This window comes from Manis javanica, chromosome 16 (genome assembly GCF_040802235.1).
Source record: "Manis javanica isolate MJ-LG chromosome 16, MJ_LKY, whole genome shotgun sequence".
In the NCBI taxonomy this organism is placed as follows: Eukaryota; Metazoa; Chordata; class Mammalia; order Pholidota; family Manidae; genus Manis; species Manis javanica.
In genome coordinates this window covers 46,382,508-46,408,862 of record NC_133171.1, presented here as the reverse complement: position 1 = coordinate 46,408,862, position 26,355 = coordinate 46,382,508, and the positions used below count along the sequence as shown (strand labels likewise).

General features: G+C 54.3%; 3 protein-coding genes across 23 annotated transcripts in view; 1 reads left to right on the top strand and 2 right to left on the bottom strand.

Annotated features, from left to right (window-relative positions):
* ZNF318 (zinc finger protein 318) overlaps positions 1-554 on the bottom strand; it is a 56,603-nt gene extending 56,049 nt beyond the window's left edge. For 3 of the 4 annotated variants that reach the window (XM_073224409.1, XM_073224408.1, XM_073224407.1), the window contains exon 1: positions 369-554. The gene's annotated coding sequence lies outside the window, so the exon portion shown is untranslated. The remainder of the gene's footprint in view (positions 1-368) is intronic. The other variant, XM_073224410.1, reaches the window with a different exon arrangement.
* Positions 361-19,586, top strand: ABCC10 (ATP binding cassette subfamily C member 10). Of its 13 annotated transcripts, none has more exons than XM_017675407.3 (22): positions 361-494; positions 865-1,036; positions 3,009-4,227; positions 5,523-5,750; positions 6,387-6,543; positions 6,816-6,925; positions 8,527-8,606; positions 9,215-9,386; positions 10,588-10,686; positions 11,093-11,282; positions 12,057-12,134; positions 12,276-12,470; positions 12,909-13,062; positions 13,232-13,421; positions 15,113-15,456; positions 15,764-15,933; positions 16,401-16,561; positions 16,879-17,132; positions 18,088-18,233; positions 18,320-18,417; positions 18,655-18,767; positions 19,097-19,586. In XM_017675407.3, exons 2-22 carry the CDS (start codon positions 876-878, stop codon positions 19,248-19,250), a joined length of 4,473 nt encoding a protein of 1,490 aa, XP_017530896.3. In that variant the 5' UTR covers positions 361-494; positions 865-875; the 3' UTR covers positions 19,251-19,586. The 13 variants fall into 13 exon arrangements, 6 of the variants coding, with proteins under 6 accessions (XP_017530896.3, XP_017530881.3, XP_036860112.2 ...); XM_017675392.3 differs by lacking the exon at positions 361-494 and adding an exon at positions 502-624; XM_017675401.3 differs by lacking the exon at positions 361-494 and adding an exon at positions 680-770.
* DLK2 (delta like non-canonical Notch ligand 2) lies at positions 19,518-24,365 on the bottom strand. Of its 6 annotated transcripts, none has more exons than XM_073224414.1 (6): positions 24,273-24,365; positions 23,142-23,272; positions 22,816-22,879; positions 21,711-21,841; positions 21,114-21,258; positions 19,518-20,432 (listed from the first exon to the last, which is right to left on the bottom strand). In XM_073224414.1, exons 2-6 carry the CDS (start codon positions 23,215-23,217, stop codon positions 19,697-19,699), a joined length of 1,152 nt encoding a protein of 383 aa, XP_073080515.1. In that variant the 5' UTR covers positions 23,218-23,272; positions 24,273-24,365; the 3' UTR covers positions 19,518-19,696. The 6 variants fall into 6 exon arrangements, with proteins under 6 accessions (XP_073080515.1, XP_073080514.1, XP_073080517.1 ...); XM_073224413.1 differs by lacking the exon at positions 24,273-24,365 and adding an exon at positions 24,109-24,265; XM_073224416.1 differs by lacking the exon at positions 24,273-24,365 and adding an exon at positions 24,119-24,234.
* Positions 24,366-26,355: the final 1,990 nt, after the last annotated feature.

The window sequence follows — 26,355 nt, the reverse complement described above, 5'->3', positions numbered from 1 at the left end:
GGCCCAAAGAGGTTAGGTAACTTTCCCAAGGCCATGTAGACTTGGAGTAAGGAAGCAAATTGTTTAAACGTCCCTAAGCGGCACTATTCGTTTGTGTAGCATGCATGTTTGGCTTCCCAGCTCTGTGAAGTTTTAAAAATTAATGCACCGCAAATGCCTGCTGGGAAAACAGCAGTGAGATGGGAGCGAGTTCTCTACGTGAGAGTGTATGAATGACATGGCACTAGAGCTGAAACCAGTCCATATTCAAGCACGCAGCATAAGCGTGTGGGAATACAAGGTGCGACCGCAGCAGTGCACCTGCTTAGGCCGCCGGAAGCAGAAAGAGGTGCGCACGCGCGCAGAAGCCCTGCGAATCGTAGGGGTACCTGAGAGGTCATCCCGCCTCTAGGTGGTGACAAGCGAGCTTGGCTGTCACCGCAACCCGGCACCACGCTCTTTTGCATCCACCAGTGCCGGGGCTCTGGGAATCCGGTGAAAAGCAGCTCCTTCAGGTTGGAGGTTCCGGAGTTCTGGAAGCTGGAACACAAGGGAGGGAGGAAAGCAAGGGCGGGTGGGCGCCCAGTCCAGATATCCGCCAGCTAGCCCCAGGGAGACAAGCCACTTCCCTTTCTGTCCCTTGAGGTAACGCGAGACTGGGCGGGGTCTGGCTTCGGGGCGGAAGCGAGGGGAGATCCCGGTTTGAGGGCGTGGTTGGAGGCGGGAGGAGCCGGCTGGGGCGCTCGGCGGGGTACCACGTTCTAGTTAGCGTCCAGCTCCCGCAGGTGCAGGTGCGCCGAACTGGACGTCGTCCTTGGGAACACCGATCCCCCCCTCTCCCCTCGGGAGGAACCGTCCCTCCCTCCACCTTCGGCTTCACTGCAGGCGAGGCCTCCATGGAGCAGCTCCTGGCTCAGCTGTGTGGCACCAGCGCGTTGCAACCGCTCCCGGCGTGGGAGGGGGACACCACCGGCCACTGCTTCACCCAGCTGGTGCTCAGCGCCCTGCCCCACGCGCTCCTTGCTGTGCTCAGTGCCTGCCGTTGGGGCACCCCGAGGTGGGTAGAGATGGGTGCAAGACTTCTTCTGTCCATGTGTGCCTGCAGACCTCACTGGAAACCCACATCCCTGGGGCAGTGTAATAACAGTAGTGAAGTCTGGAGTAGGGCAAAAGTAGAAAAAAAGCTGGGCAATACCACTTGCAGCAGTGTGGCTGTTTGGGGGCAAGTTACCTTTCTTCTTTATGCCTCATAGCATTGTTGAGAGGTTTAAATCAGATAATGCAGGTGAGCGTATAACACAGTGCTTGGCACGTTTTTAAAGGCTGGATGCATAGTAGAGGTTTATAGATTTTCAGATGTTCAAACAGATGTTATTAATTGGAGGCAAAATTGGGTGAACAATGTTTTTAGCCAAAGAGGATAATTTGTGTTGAAGTTGTAGGACCACTTTCTCACCACTTACATCTATGAAAGCTCATGTTCCTCTGTTAAGAAAAAGCATATGTACTCAGCTAGAAAGGAAGCAGTAGGTAGACTAGAAGAGCAAAAACCAAACTGTTGTCCTTCCTGGGTTTGGGTGCTATAAGGTGTGGCTGCTAAACTCACCTTGATTTTGTACTTATTCCTGTATGGCTAGATAGGGCTAAAATTAGTCTCACTTTGCTTACTGGCAAGGCAGGAGGGAAGTCTAGTCTGCCTGAGGAGTCCCTAGTGTGTGTGTCTCTATCCAGGATGAATTAGGGAGCTGATGAATCCCTTCCTTGGGAGGGAGAAGTTTTGGATCTGCTTGATCTAGGAGGAATCCTGATTTGTCCCTTAGGCAGAATGAGACAAAGTCTGGAGAGGGTTAGTCAGATAGCACAGACATCCACAAGCTGCTCAGAGGAGTAGCTATTAAAAATTGACACAGTCCTCTGGGAACTCACAGTCCAAGAAGGCAAGAAAGATCATCTTGTAATCAATAGAAATTGTGGTTATCTCACTTTAGTTTTCAAGCTTTTGTACATTGCTGAAAAGGGTTAGAAAGATCAGAATCTCAGACAGGGAAGGACTTCGGAGGGCTCTGGGTCCAGACTCCTCACTGCTCTGATTAGGAAAACAGAATGCATAAAGGGAAAGAGACTCTCCCAAGGTCATTGACTAGTTGATGGCCAAATCAGGGCCAGTGTTCTGTCCCCACATTTCAGGAAATAGAATAGTTAAAGATTGACTCTTATTGCACTATAAACCCCTCCACAGAACTGATCAGCTGGACTTTTTAAAGGACACCCAAAGCAATTTTAATGCATGATTAAACTTTTTCAGTAACCCAGCCTTGCCCACAAAAGGAATAACAGATTCAGTCCTCTTTTTATATGAACCTTCAGGTCATTCTCAGATTCACTGCTGTAGGCATGCTTTCCTATACTTGATTTTTAATGCATCCTGGTCACCCTTTTGTTTATTAAAAATATTTTTTTTTGCATGCCAAAAGATATAGACAAAACTAAAAAGTTTTTCTTCAGCTAATGGTGTCAACAATGATTCACACCACCTTCTACAACCACTGGAGAGTAGAATATTCTGAGGGTTCATAAAATTTAGGTTAGAGAAGTAGAGTGTAGAAGCTGTACATAAATCAAATTTGTATTCATCCGATATGCTTCAGGTGAATTTAAGAGTTATTTTAGATACTTTTGTAAAAATGATTACTCATCCCTTAGTGGTTGGTTATCTTTATGAAAATTTAAGATTTCTTTTTTCTAATTAAAGTCTTCATGTATGGTACAACCTTCACTCAAAATTGTTAATTTCTGTGGTGAAAAAATGATCAGAAATGTTATGGGTAGATTAGAAAATGGATAAGATTGATCCAGAAAAACTTCCTCAGAGAAAAGACCCTGGTTTCCAGGGTAAAATGGAATAGAAATAAGGTCTACAAGGCAGGAAAAGGAGTTGATTCCCTCTAGGTAAGTGAGTCATTGTACGTATGTCTGGGCCTTGAGTCCGCCGTAATGTGCCTCCTTCTCTCTTTTCTCCCCATCCCCAGGAACCCAGGTTACACCCTACACTGCAGTCCTGGCTGGCGCCTTCGAGTTGCAGCCTCCTTGCTGCTCGCCATCTTTCCACTGCTAGACCTTCTTCCAGTTGCTTTGCCACCAGGGGCAGGCCCAGGGCCCATAGGACTGGAGGTGCTTGCAGCGGGTGTGGCAGCAGTGGCCTGGATTAGCCACAGCCTGGCCCTGTGGGCGTTGGCTCATTCCCCTCATGGCCAGTTCCGGGGGCCCTTGGCCTTGGCTCTGGCTGCCTTCCTGCCAGCCCCGGCCCTAGTGCTCACCCTGCTGTGGCACTGCCAACGAGGTACGCTTCTGCCCCCACTGCTCCCAGGGCCCCTCTTCCGCCTGGGCCTTTTAATTCTGCAGCTGGCTGCACTCCTGGCCTATGGAATGGGCTGGGCAGTCCCTGGGGGGCCTCAGGAACCCTGGACCCAGGAGCCCCTCCTGTCCGAGGGTCAGGAACCTGAGGTAGCTGAAGATGGGGAGAGTTGGCTGTCATGCTTTTCCTATGCCTGGCTGACACCCTTGCTGGCCCGAGGGGCCCGTGGAGAGCTCCGGCAGCCCCAGGACACTTGCCGCCTCCCCCAAAGACTGCACCCAGCCTATCTGGCCCGTGTATTCCAGGCACACTGGCGGGAAGGGGCCCAGCTGTGGAGGGCCCTATATGGGGCCTTTGGGCGGTGCTACCTGGCACTTGGACTGCTGAAGCTGGTGGGGACCATGCTGGGATTCTCAGGGCCCCTGCTGCTGTCCCTCCTGGTGGGCTTCTTGGAAGAGGGGCAGGAGCCACTAAGTAGTGGCCTGTTTTATGCTCTGGGGCTGGCGGGGGGTGCTATACTAGGTGCTGTGCTACAGAATCAATATGGGTATGAGGTACGGAAGGTGACACTTCAGGCACGGGGGGCCGTGCTGAACATCCTGTACCGGAAGGCTTTACAGCTGGGGCCCAGACGCCCTCCTGCTGGGGAGGCCCTGAACCTGCTAGGCACTGACTCTGAGCGGTTGCTCAACTTTGCTGGGAGCTTCCATGAGGCCTGGGGCCTGCCCCTGCAGCTGGCCATCACCCTCTACCTGTTGCACCAGCAGGTGGGTGTGGCCTTTGTGGGTGGGTTGATCCTGGCACTGCTGCTGGTACCCGTCAACAAAATGATTGCCACCCGGATCATGGCCAGCAACCAGGAGATGCTACAGCACAAGGATGCGCGGGTTAAGGTAAGAGGGTGCTTCAGGTCCCTCAGCAATCTGGAGACCCCAGCAGCATGCTGGTCCCCAGATTCCCATGCACAGTGCCTGAGGGAGTGAGGGTGATCTAGCAGTTAAGAGCTCAGACTGGAGAAAGGCAGGCATGGGTTCACATCCCATCAACAGGTGCTAATTACCTCAGACATAACTGAACCTCTTTGGGCCTCCCTCATCTGTAAAGTGACAGCAATGATAATAGCTTGCCTCATAGAGTTGTTGGGAGGCTCATATGAGGTAATACTTGGTTCAGTGCCATTCACAAAGCAAGCACTAAATGAATGTGGCCCGTTTTAGAGTATTAGCTCATGCAACCCTAAGCAGCAGCCCTAAGAGGTAGAAGAAACCAAACAGATTTTTAGTGTTCAAGACAGGACCCAAGTCTCCCACTTCCTCACCTTGGGCACAGACCATCCCATAGCCGCCTGTGGAGAGAGCCAGGAGAACCCCAGCTACCTCTTAGGGCCAGGCTCTGGGGAAGGGAGTAGGGAACTCTTCTGCCTGGGCCAGCTTTGGTGTTGAGGGTCTGGCTGAGTCAGTTCTGGGTCTGCAGTGGTTGTGGCCACTTTCACAGAGGGGATGGCAGGCCTGGGGGTCCCTACAACACAGCTGCCAGCCTCTTCCTGGAATAGCTCAGAGTGCTGAGGGAGCAGCTGTCCCTGGTAATGGCATGTGGCCTTTTCCCCTACCCATGGCTAGGTCTCCAGGGCCTCTGGGAAGGCACTCAGTGCCTCCTTGACTTGCAGGCTGGGAATAAGAATGTTAGGATCCAAGGAGTTCCTCTATCTTGCCTGGGCCCATTGGCCTGTCTGTCCCTGGGCTGTAGTGTGGCTTCCTACACCTGCATACTCTGACAGGAATGGCTCCCATACCGCTCAAGTCATGGGCTGGACTGGGGACAACCCCTAGAAGCCCAGGGAAATAATCTCCAGTCCCTCATCTAATGGAAGGAGTGCTTTTACCCCAGTGTGGTAACTCTCCTGCACCATCCATCACTTCATCTCCTAGGGAGGTGGGGGGATTCTAGCTCCAACCTGCCCCAACCGAAACATGGAGGAGAAGTGAAAGCCTGGCAGGGGAAGCAACCCAGGGCTGAAAAGGGTTTGCAGGCAGGATTTCCAGCAAGGGCTGAGGTGAGGAAAAAGGCCAGGGCTAGGGAAGTAGAGAGAATCCAGGTGCAAAGTACTCGAGCCAGCAGTGACTAGGCAAAGGAGAATACATATCAGCAGCATCTCCTCTTCACACTGCCATCTTGTCCCTCTCCCTAGCTCATGACAGAGCTGCTGAGTGGCGTTCGGGTTATCAAGTTCTTTGGGTGGGAGCAGGCACTGGAGGCCCGAGTCGAGGCCTGCCGAGCTCGAGAGCTGGAGCGACTCCGGGTCATCAAATACCTGGATGCAGCCTGTGTGTACCTGTGGGCTGCCCTGCCAGTTGTCATCTCCATCGTCATCTTCATCACCTACGTGCTCATGGGGCACCAGCTCACTGCCACCAAGGTGAGGACTAGGAGAGGCAGGGCTGGCTGTAGGAAAGCATGGGAGGGAAGCAGCCAAGGAGACAGCAGTGGAGTGGGGAGGTAGGCTCAGGCCCTCAGTGCTGGCTGGGAAGGAGGGAAGAGGGCTCCCTGACTGCCTTATCCTTCCCTAACCAAGGGGAAATTCTCAGAAGGAAGCTTTTCCTGGTGTCTCAGATAGATAACCCTTCCCTTGGGGAAGGAATTCCTTTTTTCCCTCTAATCTGTCTTCCTCTCCAGCTTCTAGTCAGGCCCAGGCTCCATGTCAGGTTCTCGTATCTTTGTTCTCTGAAATCCTTGGGAAAAATCCATGATCTAGTGCTGGCTCTAGCCAGAGGCATATGATGTTGCTTCTTAGAAATTCTGAGAAGGCCTCAGAGTGAGGTAGGCCTGTGTGCTTATCAAGGTGCAACCTGGATCCTTGGAGGAACATCTGAAATTTCTAAGATCCTTGGCACGGCCACGTCTGCCACCTCTGACCCAAGGATTGTCCAGCCAGCCTCTCAGCTCTGCTCCATCTTCCCTCCACAGACCTGTCTGTAGGGCCACCCACCGAGCAGGCCTTCAGATAGCTCCTGGGCTTCAGGTGATGCTTCACCCCAGCTTCTCCCCTACTTAGGTATTTACTGCCCTGGCTCTGGTGCGAATGCTCATTCTTCCCCTCAACAACTTCCCGTGGGTGATCAATGGCCTCCTGGAGGCCAAAGTGTCCTTGGACCGGATCCAGCGTTTCCTTGACCTTCCCAACCACAACCCTCAGGCCTACTACAGTCCAGGTAATGGGAAGCTGGAGGGCAGACTCTGGCACAGGGTGGGGAGGAAACTAGCCCCTAGGGTTCTGTATATAGATGCTGCCAAGAGAAGCGAGAATCCAGGCAGAGTAGGTGGCCATTTTCTGGGAGAGAATCCTCAAACCAAGACAGGCTGAATTAGCCCTGAGCAGGTAGATATGGGGCAGGCAAGCCAATGACATGCCCCCGGTTTGCCCTCCCCCAGCAGATAGGTTGTCGATTAGAAACCCAAGTTGAATGCCCTCTTCCCTGTTCAGATCCCCCCGCAGAGCCATCTACAGTGTTGGAACTGCATGAGGCCCTGTTCTCCTGGGACCCAGTTGGAACCAGCCAGGAGACCTTCATCAGCCACCTTGAAGTGAAGAAGGTCAGATACCCTAAGAGAGTCCTCAGACTGATGAGGGAGATGCAAATGCAGTGACAAGTGAACAAGGACGGAGCCAATCATAGCTAGATGCCCTGTAGCTATAATTACCCATGGAAGGACTGGAGGGGTTTTGGTGAGCAGGTTCTAATCACAGAGGAGATGACACCTCATCTCTGAAGGTCATTCCTCCAACACACGGCTTTTTCAGAGTAGTGACATCTCTCCCTGGTCTTTAGATGGCTCACATCCACCCAGTCCAGGTCAACAAAAGTGTCTCTCCCTGTCCCACAAAGGCTGTTGGGTTCAGAACAGACCCCAGAGCTTACCCAACATCTCTTCCAGGCTGGGGGGCTTAGGGGAGAGGCCCAGCAGCCCCTTCAGAGAAGGATTTTAGTCTGATTTAAAGGAGTCACATCTTGTGACTCACACCTCAGCACACATCATCAAAGAAGCAATTGAAAGAACATTCCTGGCAGGACAGAGGCTTCTCTTCACCCCAGTCCTGTGTGCTGAGTCTTGCGTTTACACTCTCCCCTGACCCCTGTCCAACCCTTTGCCCCACAGCTCAACCCAGCATTCTCCAGTGGTGCCTGAACTTCCTCTGCCACGTTTGGCTCACATTTCTGGCTAGGGCTGTGTGTTTTGTTTTCCCTCTTAGTTCAGGCAAGACAAGGCTGGAATTTCTTAAAGGAATTTTACTAATGTGTCAGTTGGGGCTTTTTTGGATATAAGTCATAGAAACTCACTGGAGCTAGCTTGAGCAAACAAGAATTTATAGGGCTCTGGAGATGAACTGCAGAACCCAAGCATGCAGCTGGATTTCAGCAACAGCCCAGAACCAGGCCTCAACTCGCAGAGCTCTCTCCTTCTGTCCTCTTCTCTGTGTTTACCTCACTCTTCTCTCTCTGTGGACTGCTGTCCATTGAGCAGATGTGACTGCAGAGAGCCCTCCCCCTTACAGGGTGGGAAGGGTCTCAAATGGATCTGGTGCCCACTTGTATGTGGGTCAGCCTGTTGGCAAGGTGATGCATCACCAACAAGCTTCCGCAAGCCCCACCAGTTGCAGTAGAAGGAATTTCTTTCCTTTGCGTACAGGAAGGTAGCACCATGAATGTATGTTACAACAAAGAAATAGAAAGAGAACAGAAAATTTTAAACTACAGATCACAAAAATGGGCACGTGGGCAAAGCGCTGCTTTTTGCACTCATGTATGGTAATTCTAGCTGCAGGTGAACTTAGCCAGCCCAGCATCCAGGCCCCTACAGCCTGGGGTCCTTCCCTCCGCTCTCCCTGTCTCTGAGGATGCCTGCCTCAGAGCTTTCATTAGAAGTTCTTAGGCAGTTTTCCTCCCATTCTTTCTGGCCTACTGCTTCTCTCCAAGGCCCTCTGCACAGTGAAACAGATAGCTCCTCTGATGGAGAATAAAACACCCACTTCCCTAGGCCCAGTATGGTGTAAATGACTGAGGCACAGCTTAGCCTTTGGGGTGGAGAGTTCTTGCCCTCTAGACTAACTAGGGCCTAGAGAGAGGCCTCGTTTGGATAACTGGCAGTCCAGGACCTCAGGAGGGAGACCTGATCTTTGTGTGGCTTCCTTGCAGGGCGTTCTGGTGGGCATCGTGGGGAAGGTGGGCTGTGGGAAGAGCTCACTATTGGCTGCTGTCGCTGGGGAGCTCCATAGGTAAGCAACTTCCAGCACCCTCCTATCTTCAGCTTTGCCCTTCAGCAAACACTTGCTTAGCCTTTTTCATGACCAGAGATGCCAAAATGAACAAGACGCTGTCCCTTTCTTGGGAGAATTTTCAGTCTGGAAAGAGGAAGGCAGTAGAGACGGTGAGTTATAATCATCACTTCAGAGTGTGAGATGTGCTTTAACAGTGAATGAAGAAATAAATAGAAACATCCAGCATCAGCTGCTCTTTCAGAAAACGTGGTTGTACAAGGAAGGGATCCAGAGAGGCGCAGAGGTGTGAAGGAGAGCCTTCTGATTTCACAGTGAGAATGAATGAGTTCAGGGTGGGGGCCACACTCCTCTGAGCTTCTGAGCACTTCTAGATATGACAGCTGCTTGGTTGTAGCTGAATTTCTTCCCTTCCTAGTCCAGAATGAGCCTATAGGCTCCTTAGGACCCCTTGACCCTAGTGGCTTCCATCCAGAGAGCCATGTGACATGAAAGGGAACCCTATATAGAAGACAGCAGTCTGGAGAGGCTTCTGGGAGGCAGGGGCTGGGCATGGAGGGATGCAGTTACGAACTGACTCCCCATGCTGCTGGCCTGGTTCTCTGCAGGCTGCGTGGGCGGGTGGCAGTGTGGGGGCTGTCCAAAGGCTTTGGCCTGGCCACCCAGGAACCCTGGATCCAGTTTGCCACCATCCGAGATAACATTCTCTTTGGGAAGGCGTTTGATGCCCAGCTGTACAAGGAAGTGCTAGAGGCCTGCGCTCTCAATGATGACCTCAGTGTGAGTACCTGGCCCCGAAACCTCCTCCTGGCTGCCTGCTTCCCTTGACACCTCAAGTCAGAGACTTGTGTCTCTGAGAAAGGGTTGTTTCTACTCAGGCATCGTTTACCTGGGGCTGGCTGTCAAGCTTAGCACTCCTGGACTGTTCGGCTGCTCCATTTCCCCTTCCGTATAGGGCCTGGAGGGGTGGTGGTGACTGGGTGTTCCTCCCAGCAGCTGGGGAAACCTTTGGGCATCTGGGCCTAGGGGAAGGTTCCCTCTGAGGTTTAGCTCTGCATAGGTCCAGCTAGTGGTTCTGATTCAAGATGCCCTTCCCAACCTCCCACTGAGAAGGCTTGGGAGAATTAAGGTTACTCTAGGGAAGCCTGGCAAGCCCCTTAGACCCTCCACATCCAGAGTCCTGAATTTAGTGGGGATGAGATTCTACATTTCTTCCACTTCCCCACCCAGCCCCCATGTTCCCTGAAGGACTGTCATCACTGCCACCCTGTCCAGGCAAAGGTGGAACTTTCCTGGAAAAGAGGACCTTTGACTTGACCAGGGGGCATCTTATGTCTATGTCTATATCATTCATTTCTATATCAGGCTTTTCCTAAATGTCTACTGGGTGCTGGGAACCTCTAGGCACTAAGAAAAGTAATGAGTAACAAAGCTTTCCCTTCAGAGGACTCACCAACTGGTGGACCACAGGTGCTTCCTTTGATACAGGGGCCCCTTAGCTAAGGAGACTGCTCCCGAGGCCACAGGAAGGCTCAGGGGACATGCCTCCTCCAAAAATCTATGAAAGCTTCACATCGAATTTGTATATCATCACCCTGGCCTGTTAAAAAGGCTGGCAGTGAGTGACAGCAGCAGATCTACATTTGTGTCCCGCCCCTTAGTAGCTGTAGGACAACCTTGGACATGGCAGTTCCTTGGAACTTTGTTTTTGTCTGTGAATGAGAAATAACACCAACTTCATAAGGCTGTGGGGATTGGAGGAGATGATGCCTATAAAGTGCTAAGCACTTAGAAAGTGTTCAACAAATGCTAGTTGTTGAAATCATGGTTTATCCTCTCTGGCTTGCTCACCCCAAATTCAGGTCCAGTCACCTCAAGCTCCCTGGCTATCTTGACCCCCGCCACCTCTTCCCTGCAAAAGGGTGGGACATGAGGTATTAGGGAGCTCACTGACCAACACTGGGGGACCCTGTCCTGTCAGATCCTACCTGCTGGGGACCAGACAGAAGTGGGAGAGAAGGGTGTGACCCTCAGCGGAGGACAGCGGGCCCGGATTGCCCTTGCTCGCGCTGTCTACCAGGTAAGTTAGGAACCGGGAGAGGGAGTTCAGGAGCCTGAGAGAGAGGGAGGACTGAGATACTTTGATCAGTTTCTTCCCTTCCTACTCCATGCTCCTGAGGTGGTGGTCCCTTGGCCATCCCACCCCCCTTTGCAGATTCAAAGCAGAAGTAAAGGCTTTTTAAAAAATATGTGGCTTGAGGCAGTGGGACCCAGCAAAGCAGAGCATTGGCCCTGAGGCTCTGACTTTGCTTGACTGGAAGGAAGTCCATCCTCAGGTCTCATCTCCTCTGCTACTGCTGTAGAGATAGCCCCCAGAGCTCCTCTCAACCATCTTCTCTGACTGACTCAAGATTAAGACCTCGGAGAGGTCTGGGTTCTGGCTGGAGGACCTGGGACTAGGTGCCCACAGTGCCCCTGCTTCCTAGGAAAAGGACCTCTATCTCCTTGATGATCCTCTGGCTGCTGTGGATGCAGATGTGGCCAACCACCTCCTGCACAGGTGCATCCTGGGGGTGCTGAGCCCCACCACGAGGCTGCTCTGCACACACCGCACTGAGTACCTGGAGGAGGCTGACGTGGTGCTGCTGATGGAGGCTGGGCGCCTCATTCAGGCAGGTAACGTGGGCCCCTGGGGGGAGCCCAGGCAAAGGAGGGAGCCATCTGCCCGGGTGTGACAGGGGAAGGCCAGATGGTGGTCAAGTGCAGGCTCTATTACCTCTCCGTGTGTGGCCTGGGCCCAGTCTTCCTTCTGTCTGATGGGAGACCTTGTCCTGCCTTCACAGAACTGGTGGGAGGAGATGGAAAGAAACCCTGGTGTGAGCAGGAGAGAAAGATGCACACTGGTGAAATGCCTGTGGGCTTGGGACTCGGGCTTCATGCTATGTGCTCTGGAACTGCGAAGCCCAGGATCGCTGAGAACAGACTCATGTCCTCGGAGAAGAGAAAGCAGTTTTAGAATAGTCTTTTTATTTAAAAACAAAATAAAACAAAAACAAACCTCTGGTTGATTATCAATCTAGAGGGACATGACCATCTGCAAGTTACTGGGAGAGAAACACGAGGAAATGAGGCTTCACCAGAGTGCTCGGAATTCGGTGAAGTGGGAGGGAAGCGCTCTGCTGTCCTGAGATGTGGCTCTGGTCAGGGGACTCCCAGGTGGCTGTGACTGTCCTGGGGGTGACCGTTTGCTGTCTGTGCTGGCTGGACTCCAGACACAGACAGATGGACTTGCTGGTCCTGCCCAGAGTCTGGGGATCCAGGGCAGGGCTCAGCTGGGGTGGGTCAGGAAGGAGGTCCAAGGAGAATGAGAGGCGGGCTGGCACTCACATTTACAAAGGCACAGTGTATACTCAGAACAGCCTCCTCCTAAGCTCCCCTGCTGCCTTCCAGGGCCCCCCTCTGAGATTCTGCCATTGGTACAAGCTGCCCCCAAAGTCTGGACTGCAGATGGACAAGAGTCCGATTCAGGTATGGCCCAGGGGTGAGAGGAAAGGGCTTGCTCTTCACCACCACACTTACAGATACAAAGCTTGCCTGCCCCTCACACTGAAGTTCTCAGCTGTCATCCAACAAACCTAATTCCCACCCTGAGCTCCCCAATCCTCACAGCCACAGCCCAGTCAATACGGAGCCCAGAGAAAACAAAGAAGGGGCTGGAGGTAAAGGAAAACACATCTGGCCGTCTGCTGCAGGAGGAAGGCAAGAAGGAGGGCGCCGTGGCCTTGCCCGTGTACCGAGCATACTGGCGGGCTGTGGGCTGGGGCCTGGCCCTAGCCATCCTCTTTGCTCTGCTCCTCATGCAAGGTAGGAGCAAACCCCGGAGCCCCTTGTCCCACCTGCAGCCCTGTCATCTAGGTCCCCATCACATCCATTACAAAGGCCAGAGGCTCACCAGGCATGGGCAACAGCTGGGACAGAGGCGTGCCCCCAATTCTAAGGGAGTTCCAGGGCCAGAGGGGTGCACTCTGTAGCCAGCCTTGGAGTCAGATTGGAAGATCTGCTCCTAAGGCTGGCTTCCCATCTACAAAGTCAAGATCATGCTCTCCCCAGAGCTGGAGAGCAATGGGTCCGGGAAAGAAGTGCACACTAGGGAGGACATGGGGGGATAGCGGCAGAGTGGGGAAGGCCAGGGGAGTGCAGAAGGGTAGAAACTATAGAGTCAAGGGAGGGGGAAGAGGGTGTCTGGATAGAACGAAGCAGATGAACCTCTCTCACAGCTCTGTTTTCCCCATTCCCGTGGAGCCACCAGAAATGCTGCTGACTGGTGGCTCTCCCACTGGATCTCTCAGCTGAAGGCAGCCAAGAATAGCTCCCAGGAGGCACCAGCCCTGACCAGCTGGGGCTCCGCAGGGCTTCTCTCGGCCCAGCTGCTCCTCTTCTCCCCCAGAAGCCTTTGGTAAGTGGGTGCACCCAGGACCAGGCCTGGTGCACCGAAGGGGTTGCCAGGCAGGGAGTGAGAGTGGGGGGGCTGGTCTTCTGGTGGGAAAATTGGCAGGGAAGGGAAGGGGGCCCCTGACTGGCCCTACCTACTTTTGGTTACTCACATCCCCCTCCCTGCCACGCAGCACCTCAGACTTCCCACAGCCCCAAGCTGCCCCCAATGGCTCCTCAGACATCCGTTTCTACCTCACTGTATATGCGACCATTGCTGGCGTCAACTCCCTCTGCACCTTCCTCCGGGCAGTGCTTTTTGCGGCAGGCACACTCCGAGCGGCTGCCACCCTGCATCGCCGCCTGCTCTGCCGAGTCCTTATGGTGAGGGGATGGGAGGGTGGGGGTGGCATGGGGCAGCCCTCCCAGAGCCTGGGTGCCATCGGGGGCCCCATCCTCCCTCCTAGTCTGAGAAAATAGCCCATCTCAGATGGGTGCAGCACTTGGCAGTTTGAGACCTGGAGAGACCAAGTGCAGAACCACTGCCTGGGTTCAAACTCAGTTCCTTAAGCCTATAGCTTTCTCATCTGTAAAATGGGGAGGAAAGCATCTCCTTAGAGTCCACTTTGGACTTCCATTTTGGACTTGAAGTACAGAGGGCTGAGTTAATCACCCCTAGCTCATGCAAGGTCCCTTTTTGATTGATTGATTTATCTATCCCCTTTTTATCTGCACCCCCCTCTTTTCTCGATAAACAAATGTTCTTAGTATGTTTAATATGTATCTTTTTGTCTTGCAAAATGTTTTGTGTGCACATATTTTATAAATGACATTCCATTTCTTATGGCTTTTACTCAGGGCTGTTTCTAAGAGCCATCTCTGTTGCATTGTGTATATCTAGTGTATTGCTAATAGGATTATGAGGACTAAATTAATTAGCACATGGGAAGTGCAGTAGTGCCTGGCACATACTAAGTGCTCAATTATTATTAGTGATCTTATTACCAGGCCCTTTCTTGTCCATTATATTAGGGCCTCGTAATAACCCTGCATGGATGGTACTGATACCCCTTTCTGCAGATGAGGAAACAGGTTCTGAGAGCAGAAGTGACCTGGGCAAGGCTCGTGCTAGGAAGAGCTAGGCCATGAACCCAGTCCTCTGTGGGTCTCCCCATTGTCTGTCAGGGAGCAGCTGCCCACTGTTGTGCCTCTCCTCCAGGAGCCAAGGAGGGACATCTTCAGGCTGTGAAGGGATTCATTTTTCATGGGCTAACATTAGAAGGGGCTTCAGAAAGTCCTTTGACCTAGTCCCCTGCCTTAAGATAGGACTATCCCCTGAGTAAAGGCGGAGAGTTTGGGGATGGGGAAGGTGGGAAAAGGGCTAGGGCTGTCTCTGGGACGGTGGTCTAAATAGCTTAGCAGTTACTCCATGACAGGCAGGCTGTGCCAAGCACCTGACCGCTCTGTGTATATATACGGTCTTTCATCTTACTAACAGCTCTGTGAGGTACAGTTTCATTACCATCCTCATTTTTGAAATGAGGACCAGGGGCCTTTTGAGAGATTAAGCCCCTTGCCTGGGGTCTCACATCTAGTTAGAGGCAGGGCTGGGACCCAAATAGCAGTCTGACTCCAGAGACGGAGTGTTTAACCAGGAGGTAATACTGACTTTAACCGCTGCCCTCCCGCTCTGTCCAGCCCCGGACAATCAGGATGTTCCTCCTGACATCTAACTAAATCTCACTCAGTGGCTTCAAGTCCCCATCTTCTGGAGAGAAATTTGCTCCCTGCCCTCAAAAGGGGAGGGGGCTTGCCTAGCACAGAGGTAGAGGAATGAAAGGCATGGCCTCTCGGGGTTGCCACTGGCCAGAAGGATGGGGGAGTCTCTATCTACCCTGGGATATTCTTCCTCCAAGCTCCGCCAGCCCCTGCTCTCTGCCCCCAAACTCTGGGGGCACTTACTCCTTTCCTTTCCTCTACCTGGGGCCTTTCTCCCCACCCCACCTCCCCCAGGGCTGCCCCCAACCCCTCTTCTGCCAGACCCTGCCCTTCCTCAACCACACTCCCTCTCCCAGGCACCAGTGACTTTCTTTGACTCCACGCCCACGGGCCGGGTCCTCAACCGCTTCTCCTCAGACGTGGCCTGTGTGGATGACAGTCTGCCCTTCATCCTCAACATCCTCCTGGCCAACGCAGCAGGCCTGCTGGGCCTCCTGGCTGTGCTGGGCTCTGGCCTGCCCTGGCTCTTCCTACTGCTGCCACCTCTGAGCGTCATCTACTACCGTGTGCAGCGCCACTACAGGGCCTCCTCCCGGGAGCTGCGGCGCCTGGGCAGCCTCACCCTGTCTCCGCTCTACACACACCTGGCTGACACCTTGGCCGGCCTCCCCGTGCTCCGGGCCGCCGGGGCCACCTACAGGTGTGTGGAGTCTGCCTCTCTCAAACAGAGCCGGGTGATGAGATGCCGTGGGCCGGGGGGGGGCTTCTTCAGGTCTCCTAAGAAGAGAGGGTGGGTGAGGGCAGAGGTGGGGGAAGAGGAAAGAAAACAGACAAAAAGGAATAGGGATGGAGGCAGAGCAGACCCCCAGCAGGAGAGCATGCCGGCCTCTGTACCCCTGAGGTGAGGCCTGTGATCTGCTCCAGGAAGGAGGCGTTCTGTGGGGAAGGAGTCTGGGCAGGTCATTGTGACAGCCAAGTGGCCTCGCTTCCCTCCTGGTCTCCTCCAGGTTTGAGGAAGAGAACCAGAGGCTGCTGGAGCTAAACCAGCGGTGCCAGTTTGCAGCTAGTGCCACGATGCAGTGGCTGGACATCCGGCTACAGCTCATGGGGGCAGCCGTGGTCAGCGCCATCGCAGGAATCGCCCTGGTGCAGCACCAGCGGGGCCTCGCCAACCCAGGTGCCGCCCTGAGACCCTTCCCTCTCCCCTCAGGAGTGTGTCAGTCCCAGCCCCTTCTCTGCACCGTCCCCCCAACATTTTTGCCTCCCACCCAGGTTCCCTGTGAGGCTGTTGGAATTCTCATCACCCCTGTTTTAGAGTTGAGGAAACTGAGTCTCAAGGAGTCATTCACCCTGGTGGTGGTGGACCTGAGACTAGAAGGAGTCCTCTGACCTTCGTCCCTTCCCTGCCCCACCCCATCCCCAGCACTCGTCCCTGGCCTGCCTGTCTTCCACCTAGCTGCCCTCTAGCCTCTCCAGGCCCACTCCCCTCTCTTGCATCTAGCCTCCTGTCGTTGTGGTCTGGGTCCTGCTTCTCTGCTGGCTTCCTTTAAATGCCCACAGTCCACAGCTTGGATGCTTCCATTCTGCCCCACGTGCATCCCATTATCCAGGCCTCCCTTAGCGGCTGGTGCTCTTTCCCCCCAGGACTGGTGGGCCTGTCACTGTCTTATGCCCTGTCCCTGACGGGGCTGCTCTCGGGCCTGGTGAGCAGCTTCTCGCAGACAGAAGCCATGCTGGTGAGCGTTGAGCGGCTGGAGGAGTACTCCTGTGACCTGCCCCAGGAGCCCCGGGGCTGGCCACCACAGGTAGGCCTGCACCCCCACCCCAAGCCTGGGCGCTGGAACTCCAGAGGACCCTCCTGACAGCCCATCTGTCCCCCAATTGCTTTCCTTTCACTCCTCACCATCTTTCTCAGCTCCTCTAAGGTCCCCACACGATCTCCCCATTCTTCCCTGGGGTCCCTCATCTTTGTGTCTGTTCTCCCATCTCCTCTGCACTTGCCCTCGCTTTCCTCTCACAGCATCCATTTCCCACTGTTCTCCCCCACTTCCACTCTCCAGCCACCCCCCACTCACTCTTCCATGTCTCACACATCTCCCACCCTCTCCATGGACCCCACCAGCTGGGCACCAGCTGGCTGAGCCAGGGAAGCGTGGAGTTCCAGGATGTGGTGTTGGTGTACCGGCCGGGGCTGCCCAATGCCCTGGACGGGGTGACCTTCTGCGTGCAGCCTGGGGAGAAGTTGGGTATCATCGGCCGCACAGGCTCCGGCAAGTCTTCCCTGTTGTTGGTGCTCTTCCGGCTGCTGGAGCCCAGTTCGGGGCGAGTGCTGCTAGACGGGGTGGACACCAGCCAGCTGGAGCTCGCCGAGCTCAGGTCTGGGGGAGGGAGAAGAGGGGAGCCAGTCTACTGGCACTTAGAGAAAGGCCCGGCTGGGAAGGTTTTATATAGTTCAGGGCAGCCAGGGCCGATCAGGGGGTGGGACAGAGGATAGGACAGGCAGGTGAGGATACCAAGTTCTTTTGCTCAGGGGCAGACTCATAGCTGTGGCCTCAAGGTCCTCAGGCTGACGCAGACCCACCTTTCCAGTTTCTTCTTTCGTGTACTTGCCAGCATACACCCTCCATTCCAGACCACCAGCCCTGCCTTCTGAAACAGAGCCTCCCACAGTGCTGTGCCCGAGATTCTGAAACCCTCACTTCTCAGGCTCTGCAGGAGGTGCTTGGGACAGCTCGGGCCTGGGCCACTTGCCCCTGTGGCCTCATCTAGAGCTAACACCCGGCCACGACCACCACCAAATTAGCCTAGTATCATTTTTGCTGAGTTCCCTGACATGGGAAGGAGAGGAACGCTCTGTCTTCGAGCCCATTACTGGTCCTGGGCTCTGGCCTTAGCCTTCCTGCCTTCTCCTTTAACCTGTGGTGGCCTTACCTTAGGCTCCTCAGGACTCAATTCCAGGCCTGCCTCCAACCTTGAAGCACTCCCCCCACCCCCCGGTTCAAACTCTCTGGTCCTTGACAGTCACTGCTGCCCTGGTGACTGCTGGAGTCAGGGCCACACAGTTGAGGCCACTCCTGTTCTCTGTGTTCTCTGCCTCAGTGAGATGTAAGCCCCTCATGGTCAGTCAGGCCTTTGGCTTTTCGGGTATTCCTCATAGCACTGGTATAGTTCTAGGCATGGCTGGCCAGCTGGGGAGCAGAGGGGGTTATGTTCAGATCTTCTCCCCGAGCCATCCTGGAGGTGCTAGATCTGGAGCTAGAACCTGTGCTGGGAGCAGAAGTGGCTGCATCTCCAGCCGAGACCCCATGTCTTTTCCCTCCTTATCCCCCAGGTCCCAGCTTGCTATCATTCCCCAGGAGCCCTTTTTGTTCAGTGGGACTGTTCGGGAAAACCTGGATCCCCGGGGCCTGTATGAGGACAGGGCCCTGTGGCAGGCCCTGGAGCAGTGCCACCTGAGTGAGGTGATCGTATCCATGGGTGAGGACTAGGCCTTCCCCTGCTGGGTGGCAGAGGAGGGAGCGAGGAGAGGCCAGGCCTAGGGGTGAAGGTGCTGTGCCTTGCAGGTGGTCTGAATGGCGAGCTGGGTGAGGGGGGCCGGAGCTTATCCCTTGGGCAGAGGCAGCTGCTGTGTCTGGCCAGGGCTCTCCTCACAGATGCCAAGGTAAGGCGAGAGAAAGAGACATTCAAGAGGGTGAGGAAGAAGGTAGGGGACCTGGCAGGAGAGAGGGAACAGGTTTGGGAGAGGTTTCAGGGGACCAGGTTGGTTTTCCTTTTAATGCTTTAGAGCTGGAGATGAGGGCTGTGGGCCAGGCTGGGCCAGACCAGGAGCTGAGGTGTGGTGGTTGGGGCTTGGCTGACCCTCTTCTTCCTCCTCCTCAACCGTCTCTACATGTGTCAGATCTTGTGTATTGACGAGGCCACAGCAAGTGTGGATCAGAAGACAGACCAGCTGCTCCAGCAGACCATTTGCAAACGCTTTGCCAACAAGACAGTGCTAACCATTGCCCACAGGTTGGCAAACATTCAGTGAAAATTAATCAAGTGCTATGGTGGCATGGACCTAGAGCCTCCCTTCCTTTCAGGGGCCCGAGGGGTTAGGGCTCTAGAGATCCCAGTCCCTGCCAGAGTCTCAGCTCATTCTCTAGGCACTGACCCAGGCCCTTTGCAGAGCATTGTCTGAGAGAATCTGCAGCCCCACCCCTAGCACAGAGCTAGGGCTGCCCCGGCTCTGCAGAGCTGTGGACAGATCCATGCTGCCCAGGAGAGGACAGGGGAAAGCAGATCAGCTTTCTTCAGGGCATTGTCCTCTGTCCCCCTACTGACCACCTTCTCCCACACAGGCTCAACACGATCCTGAACTCGGACCGGGTGCTGGTGCTGCAAGCAGGCAGGGTCGTAGAGCTGGACTCCCCTGCCGCCCTGCGCAGCCGGCCCCACTCGCTGTTCCAGCAGCTGCTGCAGAGCAGCCAGCAGGGAGCCCCCTCCCCTCCCTGAGGGCCCCGCCCTGATCGCCCACCCTGCAGGCCTGCCCTCTGTCTTACCCACTGCTGGGGGGCGCAGATGTGCTGGCTGCTTGTTTACATTCTCCTCTGTAGGTCTACCTCTCCCTCACCTCCCCAGAGGGGAAAAGGATACCTGGGCTCCCTCTTTGGAAATCAGTGTTCTTGTGGGGCAGAGTCGAACTTCCTCAGAAACAGGCCTCTCCTCTGATCCTCTTACATCTGGGGCCTCCGGGACACTTTTCCAGCAAAAGAGCCCGCATGCACTTTCATAGTTTTATTTGATAAAATTCCCATCTTACATTCTGTGTATTAAAAAAATAATACTTCTGGTGTGGGGCAGAGGTCCCTCTGTGTGCCCCGCTGAGGGGTGGTGAGGAAGGACTGCTCCAGTCTGAGGGTGGAGGAGGTGAAGGAGGGGCCGGAAAGCCCCTACGTCCATCACAGTGCAGTAGTCTTTCCAGGCTCTGGGGGCAGGTCAGGGGGTAAGGGGAGCCCCGCCGGCAGCATGCTAACCTGGCACTCCTGGTCCTGACACGCCGGGGCATAGTGTGGGGCAGGGTAGCAACAGGGCGCAGCAGGGCAAACACCTCGGCGCCAGGCCCTCAGGGTCAGCAACACTGTGGACAGGACCAGGGCAGCAGTGAGGGCCCCAAATACCACCACGGCCACCAGGCTAGACTCACCTAGCCCGGCCTCCTGCCTCCGCACCACCTCCTTCACTGAGATGCGCAGCAGACCAGCCCCCACACTGTGGGGGACAGGCCCTGTGGCAGGTGCCACCACAGCCGAGGTGGGCCCCAGGGGAATGCCTGCTGTGGTGGTGGGATCTGGGACAGGTAAGACTAGCTCACAGGTCTTGCCACCATAGCCACTGGGGCAGAGACAGTGAAAGTCATGGACGCGGTCCCGACAGCGGGCTCCTCTCTGGCATGGGCGGCTGGCACAGTCATCCAGGTTGATGGTGCAGAAGCGTCCAGCAAAGCCCTCAGGGCAGAGGCAGGAGAAGCGGTTTATGCCATCCAGGCAGGTGGCGCCATTGGCACAGGGCCGCATCAGACAGTCGTCTGCATTCACCTCACAGCGGGCACCCACAAAGCCTGCCAAGCAGCGGCACGTGAAAGTGAGGGCAAAGCCCTGGTCATCCTGGCACTGCCCGCCATTCCGGCATGGGTTGCTGGGGTGAGGAAGAGGGCACTGAGACCGACTTATACCTGCAGAGTACCCTGGGCAGCATCCTGACCACTCTTCCACCCCCTTCCCAGCTGTGCCATCCTGAGCTACTCTCTGAGCCTTAAATGCCTCATTTTAAAAATGGGAATACAAACAGCTATCCAAATTGTGAGGGTTAAATTAGATGATCCAACGTCAAGCAGTTGGCACAGGGCCTGGCCCAAAGGCAAGAAGCGTATGATCAGGCCTGAGGCAGAAATGAGAACGAGTCCAGCCCTGCAGGTCCGTTCCCTCATTCACAAAGAGGCATGAAGCTGCTGTGGAACATCTTCAGGGGTTGTGTGCCAGCTCTCCTGGGAGGATGAGGGAGTCCTAGGTCCTCAACCTCCCCACACCCCCACCTCCCCAGCCAGAGCAGCCACACATTGAGCTGGTACACCTCCAGCTCCTACAGATTCTTGTTGGAGAAATAGTTCAGATGGAATAGAACTATTTCTTGAAAGAGTTGAGCAACCCTGAACGAGGGACACTTCAGCAGGCTGGGGTTTCATCCTGGGGTACCCTCACGTGGGACTTCTGACAGCTGTAATACCTCACCACCACCCTCCCAACAGTCCTGCCTCCTCTTCCCTCTGTCATCAGAGTCTCATCTAACTTCCCGTTCACCCCAAAGGCCAGTATTCACCCTGCCTGCTCGCAGGGTCCAGCCTTGCGCTCACAGTCATGCCCATGGAAGCCTGGTGGGCACACACAATGATACTCGCCACCGCCATCATATACGCACTGGCCTCCGTTCAGGCAGGGGGACTGCGTGGTGCAGATGTGCTCATCTGGACAGGAGACAGGGAAGGCTCTGGGTTAGCCCCTTACATCTGGCACCCAGACGTGCCCAGGCCCTACCCAGAGCTCTGTGGCATGATTCATACTACAAACCCACCCGAGGCTGGTATGGTGTCATGGGGGAAAACAACTGAACTTGGAGTCAGAAATCTCCTAGCCCTGGCACTGTCTGTCTCAAAAGTGACTTCAGGCAAGTTGTATCTCATCTGTGGTTCTCACTTTTCATCTGTAAAATGAGTACAATTTTCAGCAGCTGCCCTGCCTACCTCATGGGGTTATGTTGAGGACCAGTTCAGGCAACAGATAGTTATAAAGTCTAAAATGATACAATGCCATGTATCTGAGGGTTTGAGCCAGACACAACAGGTGCTCAATATAGATGGATTGTCTCCCAAGACACGTGGAGTCCCCAGTCCAACAGTTACCCCCTCTACTTCCCTACCTTTGTCACAGAACTTGCCCGCCCAGCCACTGTAACAGATGCACTGCCAGGGCTGGTGGCAGGTACCATGCTGGCAACCAGGCATCCGTACACAGCGCTCACAGTGCAGCCCCTCCCAGCCTGGGTCACACCTGATGGGGAGAAGCAGAGGCTCAAGGCTCTGGGTAGGCGGAAGTGAGGAAATGGAGCAGGCAAGGCCAGAGCTGGGAACAGGAGGATGTGTGGTAGCTGCCAAGGGAAAGCCTGCCTATCCCGGGCAGGTGTAGGGTTGTGCAGAGTCAGAGGACACACATATGGAATTAGACCATCAGACTCCAGCATTCAAATCCTGGTTCTGCACTTTGTCTAACCTTTTCACATGTAAACTGGGGATACACGTGGCAGGGATGTGTTGAGGAAGAAATTGAATAAGATATCTATATAGGCCCCCAGTATAATTCCGGGCATGTCTGAGTTGCTCAGATATGCTTTAAAAAAAGAGTGACGTTGAAAGGTCATCAGGACTACCTTTCCCCCTTGATCCCAGGGCAAAGGCCTGATCTATTCTGGAGAGTCCCAAACACCCTCAGGCCCTCCAGCAGCTTGCCCTGTCAGCTTATTCCTTAGGTCCATACACGATTTCATCTTGCTATAGAGTTTGCCCAAACCCCACCCCAGTGACTCAATAACCCAAATTCATTAGGAAAGATCCTCTTTCATAAGTGCTTCTCCCTAGCAACCCTCCCGCCCTGTAGGCTTTCTTTTCCAGGCTAAATTCTGTTTGTTTTCCTTGATCTCCTCCCTATGGCTCCCAATCTCCAAAACTCTCAAGCTTCAAGTCTTTCTCCTGGTATTTTGAGGAGTGTTTCAGAATTCCTGGTTCAGGCTTGGGAGAATAAAGAAGTGGGGAAACATACACTAGAAGTAAAAGAAAAGCAGGGCACAGGGGAGCTGGGGGTCAGGGAGAGGCTGCCCAGTCAGCACTGCCTGCCACCAGGGGATGGGGAATGAACAGTGGGGTCTTAGGCCATTAGACCCTCTGGGCTGGGGCTTAACCTGGTGGGTGTGGAGGGCTGGGAGATGGGGTGCAAAGAGTCTGTTGGGAGCACGTGCTTGAGAGAGGTACCTGCAGGAGCCGTCAGGCGCACAGCAGCCGTGGGCCAGGTCACAGTGGGAGCTGCAGTCATCGGCTGCAAGAGATTGATGTGAGAAAGGTGAGCCCGAAGTCAGGGTTCGGCTCTCTGAGATACAGGTCTCCGGAGACGATTCGGAGCCCCAATAATTGGGTGCGCTTAGCTCTGGGACAGAACAGACTCATCCTGTTAAAGCTGACGATCTGGATCTCTCCAACCCATCGCAGCGGCTGCAGTGCCGTCTCCGGCCGGCAGAGGTCAACATGCAAGCGTGGGACGGCCGGACAGGGCCGGGACCCGAGCCCCGGGGCGCGCTCACCTCGGGCAGGCTGAACGGGTGCCCCCAGGATGCACAGCAGGCACACGAGATGTAGGCAGCGGCAGCCGTTGGGCATGGTCAGCGCCGGCCCCAGGAGGGACGGACGGATGGACGGCCGGACGTGCGGACACCTGTGGGTGGGACAGCTCAGGCTGGCAGGCGGCCGGACGCGGGGATAGCGGCACGGATTCCGGTTCCGAGTGACAGGAGCCGAGGAGCGAGAGGGGCGTCCAGACAGAAGGGAATGGGAGCAGCGGGAGGGCGGGTGCGGGGAAGGGTTGAGCAGGAGAGAGGGTTGGAAGCAAGAACCCTGGAGCGAGCTCTCTGGCAAGGAGGCGAAGGATGGGAGGCGCGGGGCGAGGTCAGGGAGCGCGAGGGGCCGCGACTGGGAACGCAGTCGGCCCGGAGGGGTCAGCGTCTAGAGGCGGCCCTGATCACCGAGGGGACGCCGGGGCCAGTCTCCACTTGCTCCTTTGTGCCCTTCCTATCTCCGCCACGCTCTGCTCGGCCGTGGCGCTGGGCCTGGAACCGCCAGAGCGCCCCTAGCCCTCTCGGTCCTCACCTCTGGCTGGGAGGCGGCGCGCCCCTGGGCGCAGAGCGAGGCCGGAACCGACGGGCTCCGCCGAGGGGCTGGAGCGCGGGGCCGCCCCTAGCGGGCTGCGGGGCCGGGCGCCGAGGTGGCTGCCATGCGAGCAGAGCGCTGGGGAATCTGGGGCTCAAGGCGACCCCGAGCGGCGGCGGCGGCGGCGGCTCCTCGAGCGCTCTCAGGCCGCCCGCCAGGGGCGGCGTGTGCGAGCGGAGCCCGCCTCCCCCACCCCAGGGCTGCCGCCGGCGCGTCCCCCACCCGCCCGCGCCCGGCGCCCGGCGGCCACCCCCTCCCAGCACTGCGCACACCGCGCCCGGGCGCTCGCCCCTTCCTCCGCGGCCCCGCGCTCCTCTGGACCCCCACCCTCCGCTGCCACCTAACCTCTCCCAACCTCGCTGTCTTCAACGAAAGGAGGAAATTATGGGAGTCTAAATGAGAGCCGACTGTCAAGTGCCGGCCAAATGAGCGCAGCCGTTATTCTCCCATCTCGCATCCCGGCTTTCCTGACCCGCGCCCCTCACCGCGCGCCCCACCTCTGCTCTCACCAGTCCGCTTCCCATAACGCTTCTCAGTTGTATCCCTTGCACGCTCAGGTCACACTTGCATCTCCCAGCCCTCCTCCTGTCACCAAGCCACGCCTCCTCCGTTTGTAAATCCTGCATCACCTGCTACATCCATCTGCTCCTGTCCTCCACGCTCTCAGCTTCTTTCTGACCTCTTTGCCCCATCCATAGCCTTCGAGGATCTACCTATGCCGACCTAAGTATCAGCCTGACCCACCCCTCTCCGTCCCTCCTTCCATCAAGTCTGTGTTTCCTATCCCATTCCTTTCCGCGACCACCACTGGGAAGCCTCCCCAGACTGGGAGCACCCCGGACTCTGTAAACGTGCCCCCCAAGTCCCCACTTCTGTACCCTGGATCACATCCATTCTTGACCTCAGGCTAATCGTCAACTGCTTAAACCCAGAGCTCAAACTGAGAGGACCACATGCGGAGGACTATCTCTCCAGGCCAGTGGCTCAGAGACACCTGGGCAAGGCAAAGACAGGAAACAGTTTGCGTAGGGCAAGAAGGCAGAGATCAGGAACACGACTGCTTATCTCTAGTTTCTTCACATCAAGATTTCACCAACTTTGAGTTCAAAACATTGGAAGGAGAAGCTCCTACCCTGAGGCTGTTTTCTCCACAGGGGCTGAGACGCTGGACTAATTTTTCTTGCTGTCTTCATTGGACAAAATAGCTTCACCCAGCACATGCCTAGAGCCAATTTACCAGAAACTCTGATCACCTCTTTCCTGAAGAGCTCTCTGAATTTGAGTGCCATGGCTCTAGCCACTTACTTTGTTTAAAAAAATTTTTTCAGTGAAAAATTGCAAACGACCTATAATGTCCAAAATTACTGGAGGCTAAATAGATTATGGTATGTCAACACGATGTGACTATTAAAAGTCACCTTTATGAAGTCTAGAGATGTTTAAAAAAAAGTAAGAATACGTTAAATGGGGATAAGAAAGAAAGAAATAAAGCAAAACCTATCTCAGTGTTGGCAGTGATTTTTTTATTCTGGACAATAGAAATAAAGGTTATTGTTTTCTTACTGAAGCTTTTCAACATTTCCCCCTTTTCCACAATGAACGTGTACAACTTCATTATAAAAGAAATTCAATAACATTAAAGAATTTTTAGAATATAATAAAAAGAAAAAATCACCCATGATCCTAACTTGAGAAAATCACTATTGTTTTGATCCCTTTTCCCAACCAGATGTTTTTTAACCAGTGCTTATCATGTTGTATCCTGTTTTTTTTTTAAAAATGTACCTTTAATGTATCCTGCTTTTGTCTTTTTTACTCCACATCATATATTAATAGTCCTCAAATGGCATAATTATTTTTATGGTTGCCTGATACTCCATTAAATAAATGTATCATAATTTATTTAACCTAGCTCTCATTTTGGGATACTTATGTTGTGCTTACCTTTTTGCCATTATAAATTCATTCAACAAATATTTACTGAGCACCCTTGTGCTACTACTATGTGCCAGACATCATCCTAGGCACTGGGGATGCAGCTCCCAGGTAAATAGTAGTGCCACAAATTTTCATGCACACAGTTTTTTTCCATGGTTTAGGTTTTTTACTTAAGATAGCATCTGAACTGATGAATGACTGATTCAAAGAAGTTGTGAAAAAGGAGCAGGTCCTTTTCACTGATGATACTCATTGGCATTCACTGATGAAACAATAAAGATATTTGGAAGTTGATGGAATCAGACTGTATCACTTAATACTCCCTCATGCTTTGAAGATTTTAGCACCTGGCTTGTTGTCAGTCTCTTCCCTCCCACTTCTGTCAAATCCTTGGTGATCTTGATGATTCAATACCACATAGACAATTCTTCTAATAAGGGTGATAGTTTACTTGCAAAGATGGTCACCATGCTTCCTCCTGTCTGATGTGACCCTTTGCAATGATTTTGCTGCTTCTCTCAGCAAGCGATGAAGTCTGTTTCTCAAGCCCTTGAATCTGGGCTGGTCTTCTGTCTTGCTTTGACGATTAGAATGTGGCAGAAATGCCATTGTGTGAGTCCTCAGAGTCTGGGCCTCAAGAGACCTTGTAGCTTG

Bases quoted from the DNA above. Each gene is read 5' to 3' on its own strand.
- ABCC10 (XM_017675407.3), top strand. From the start codon at position 876: ATGGAGCAGCTCCTGGCTCAGCTGTGTGGCACCAGCGCGTTGCAACCG. The intron at 5,751-6,386 runs GTGAGGACTAGG...TCCCCTACTTAG, and splicing joins ACCAGCTCACTGCCACCAAG to GTATTTACTGCCCTGGCTCT. The intron at 18,768-19,096 runs GTTGGCAAACAT...TCTCCCACACAG, and splicing joins GTGCTAACCATTGCCCACAG to GCTCAACACGATCCTGAACT.
- DLK2 (XM_073224414.1), bottom strand. From the start codon at position 23,217: ATGCCCAACGGCTGCCGCTGCCTACATCTCGTGTGCCTGCTGTGCATC. The intron at 21,259-21,710 runs GTAGGGAAGTAG...TCTCCTGTCCAG, and splicing joins GGGCAAGTTCTGTGACAAAG to ATGAGCACATCTGCACCACG. The intron at 20,433-21,113 runs GTGAATACTGGC...TCCTCACCCCAG, and splicing joins GGACCCTGCGAGCAGGCAGG to CAACCCATGCCGGAATGGCG.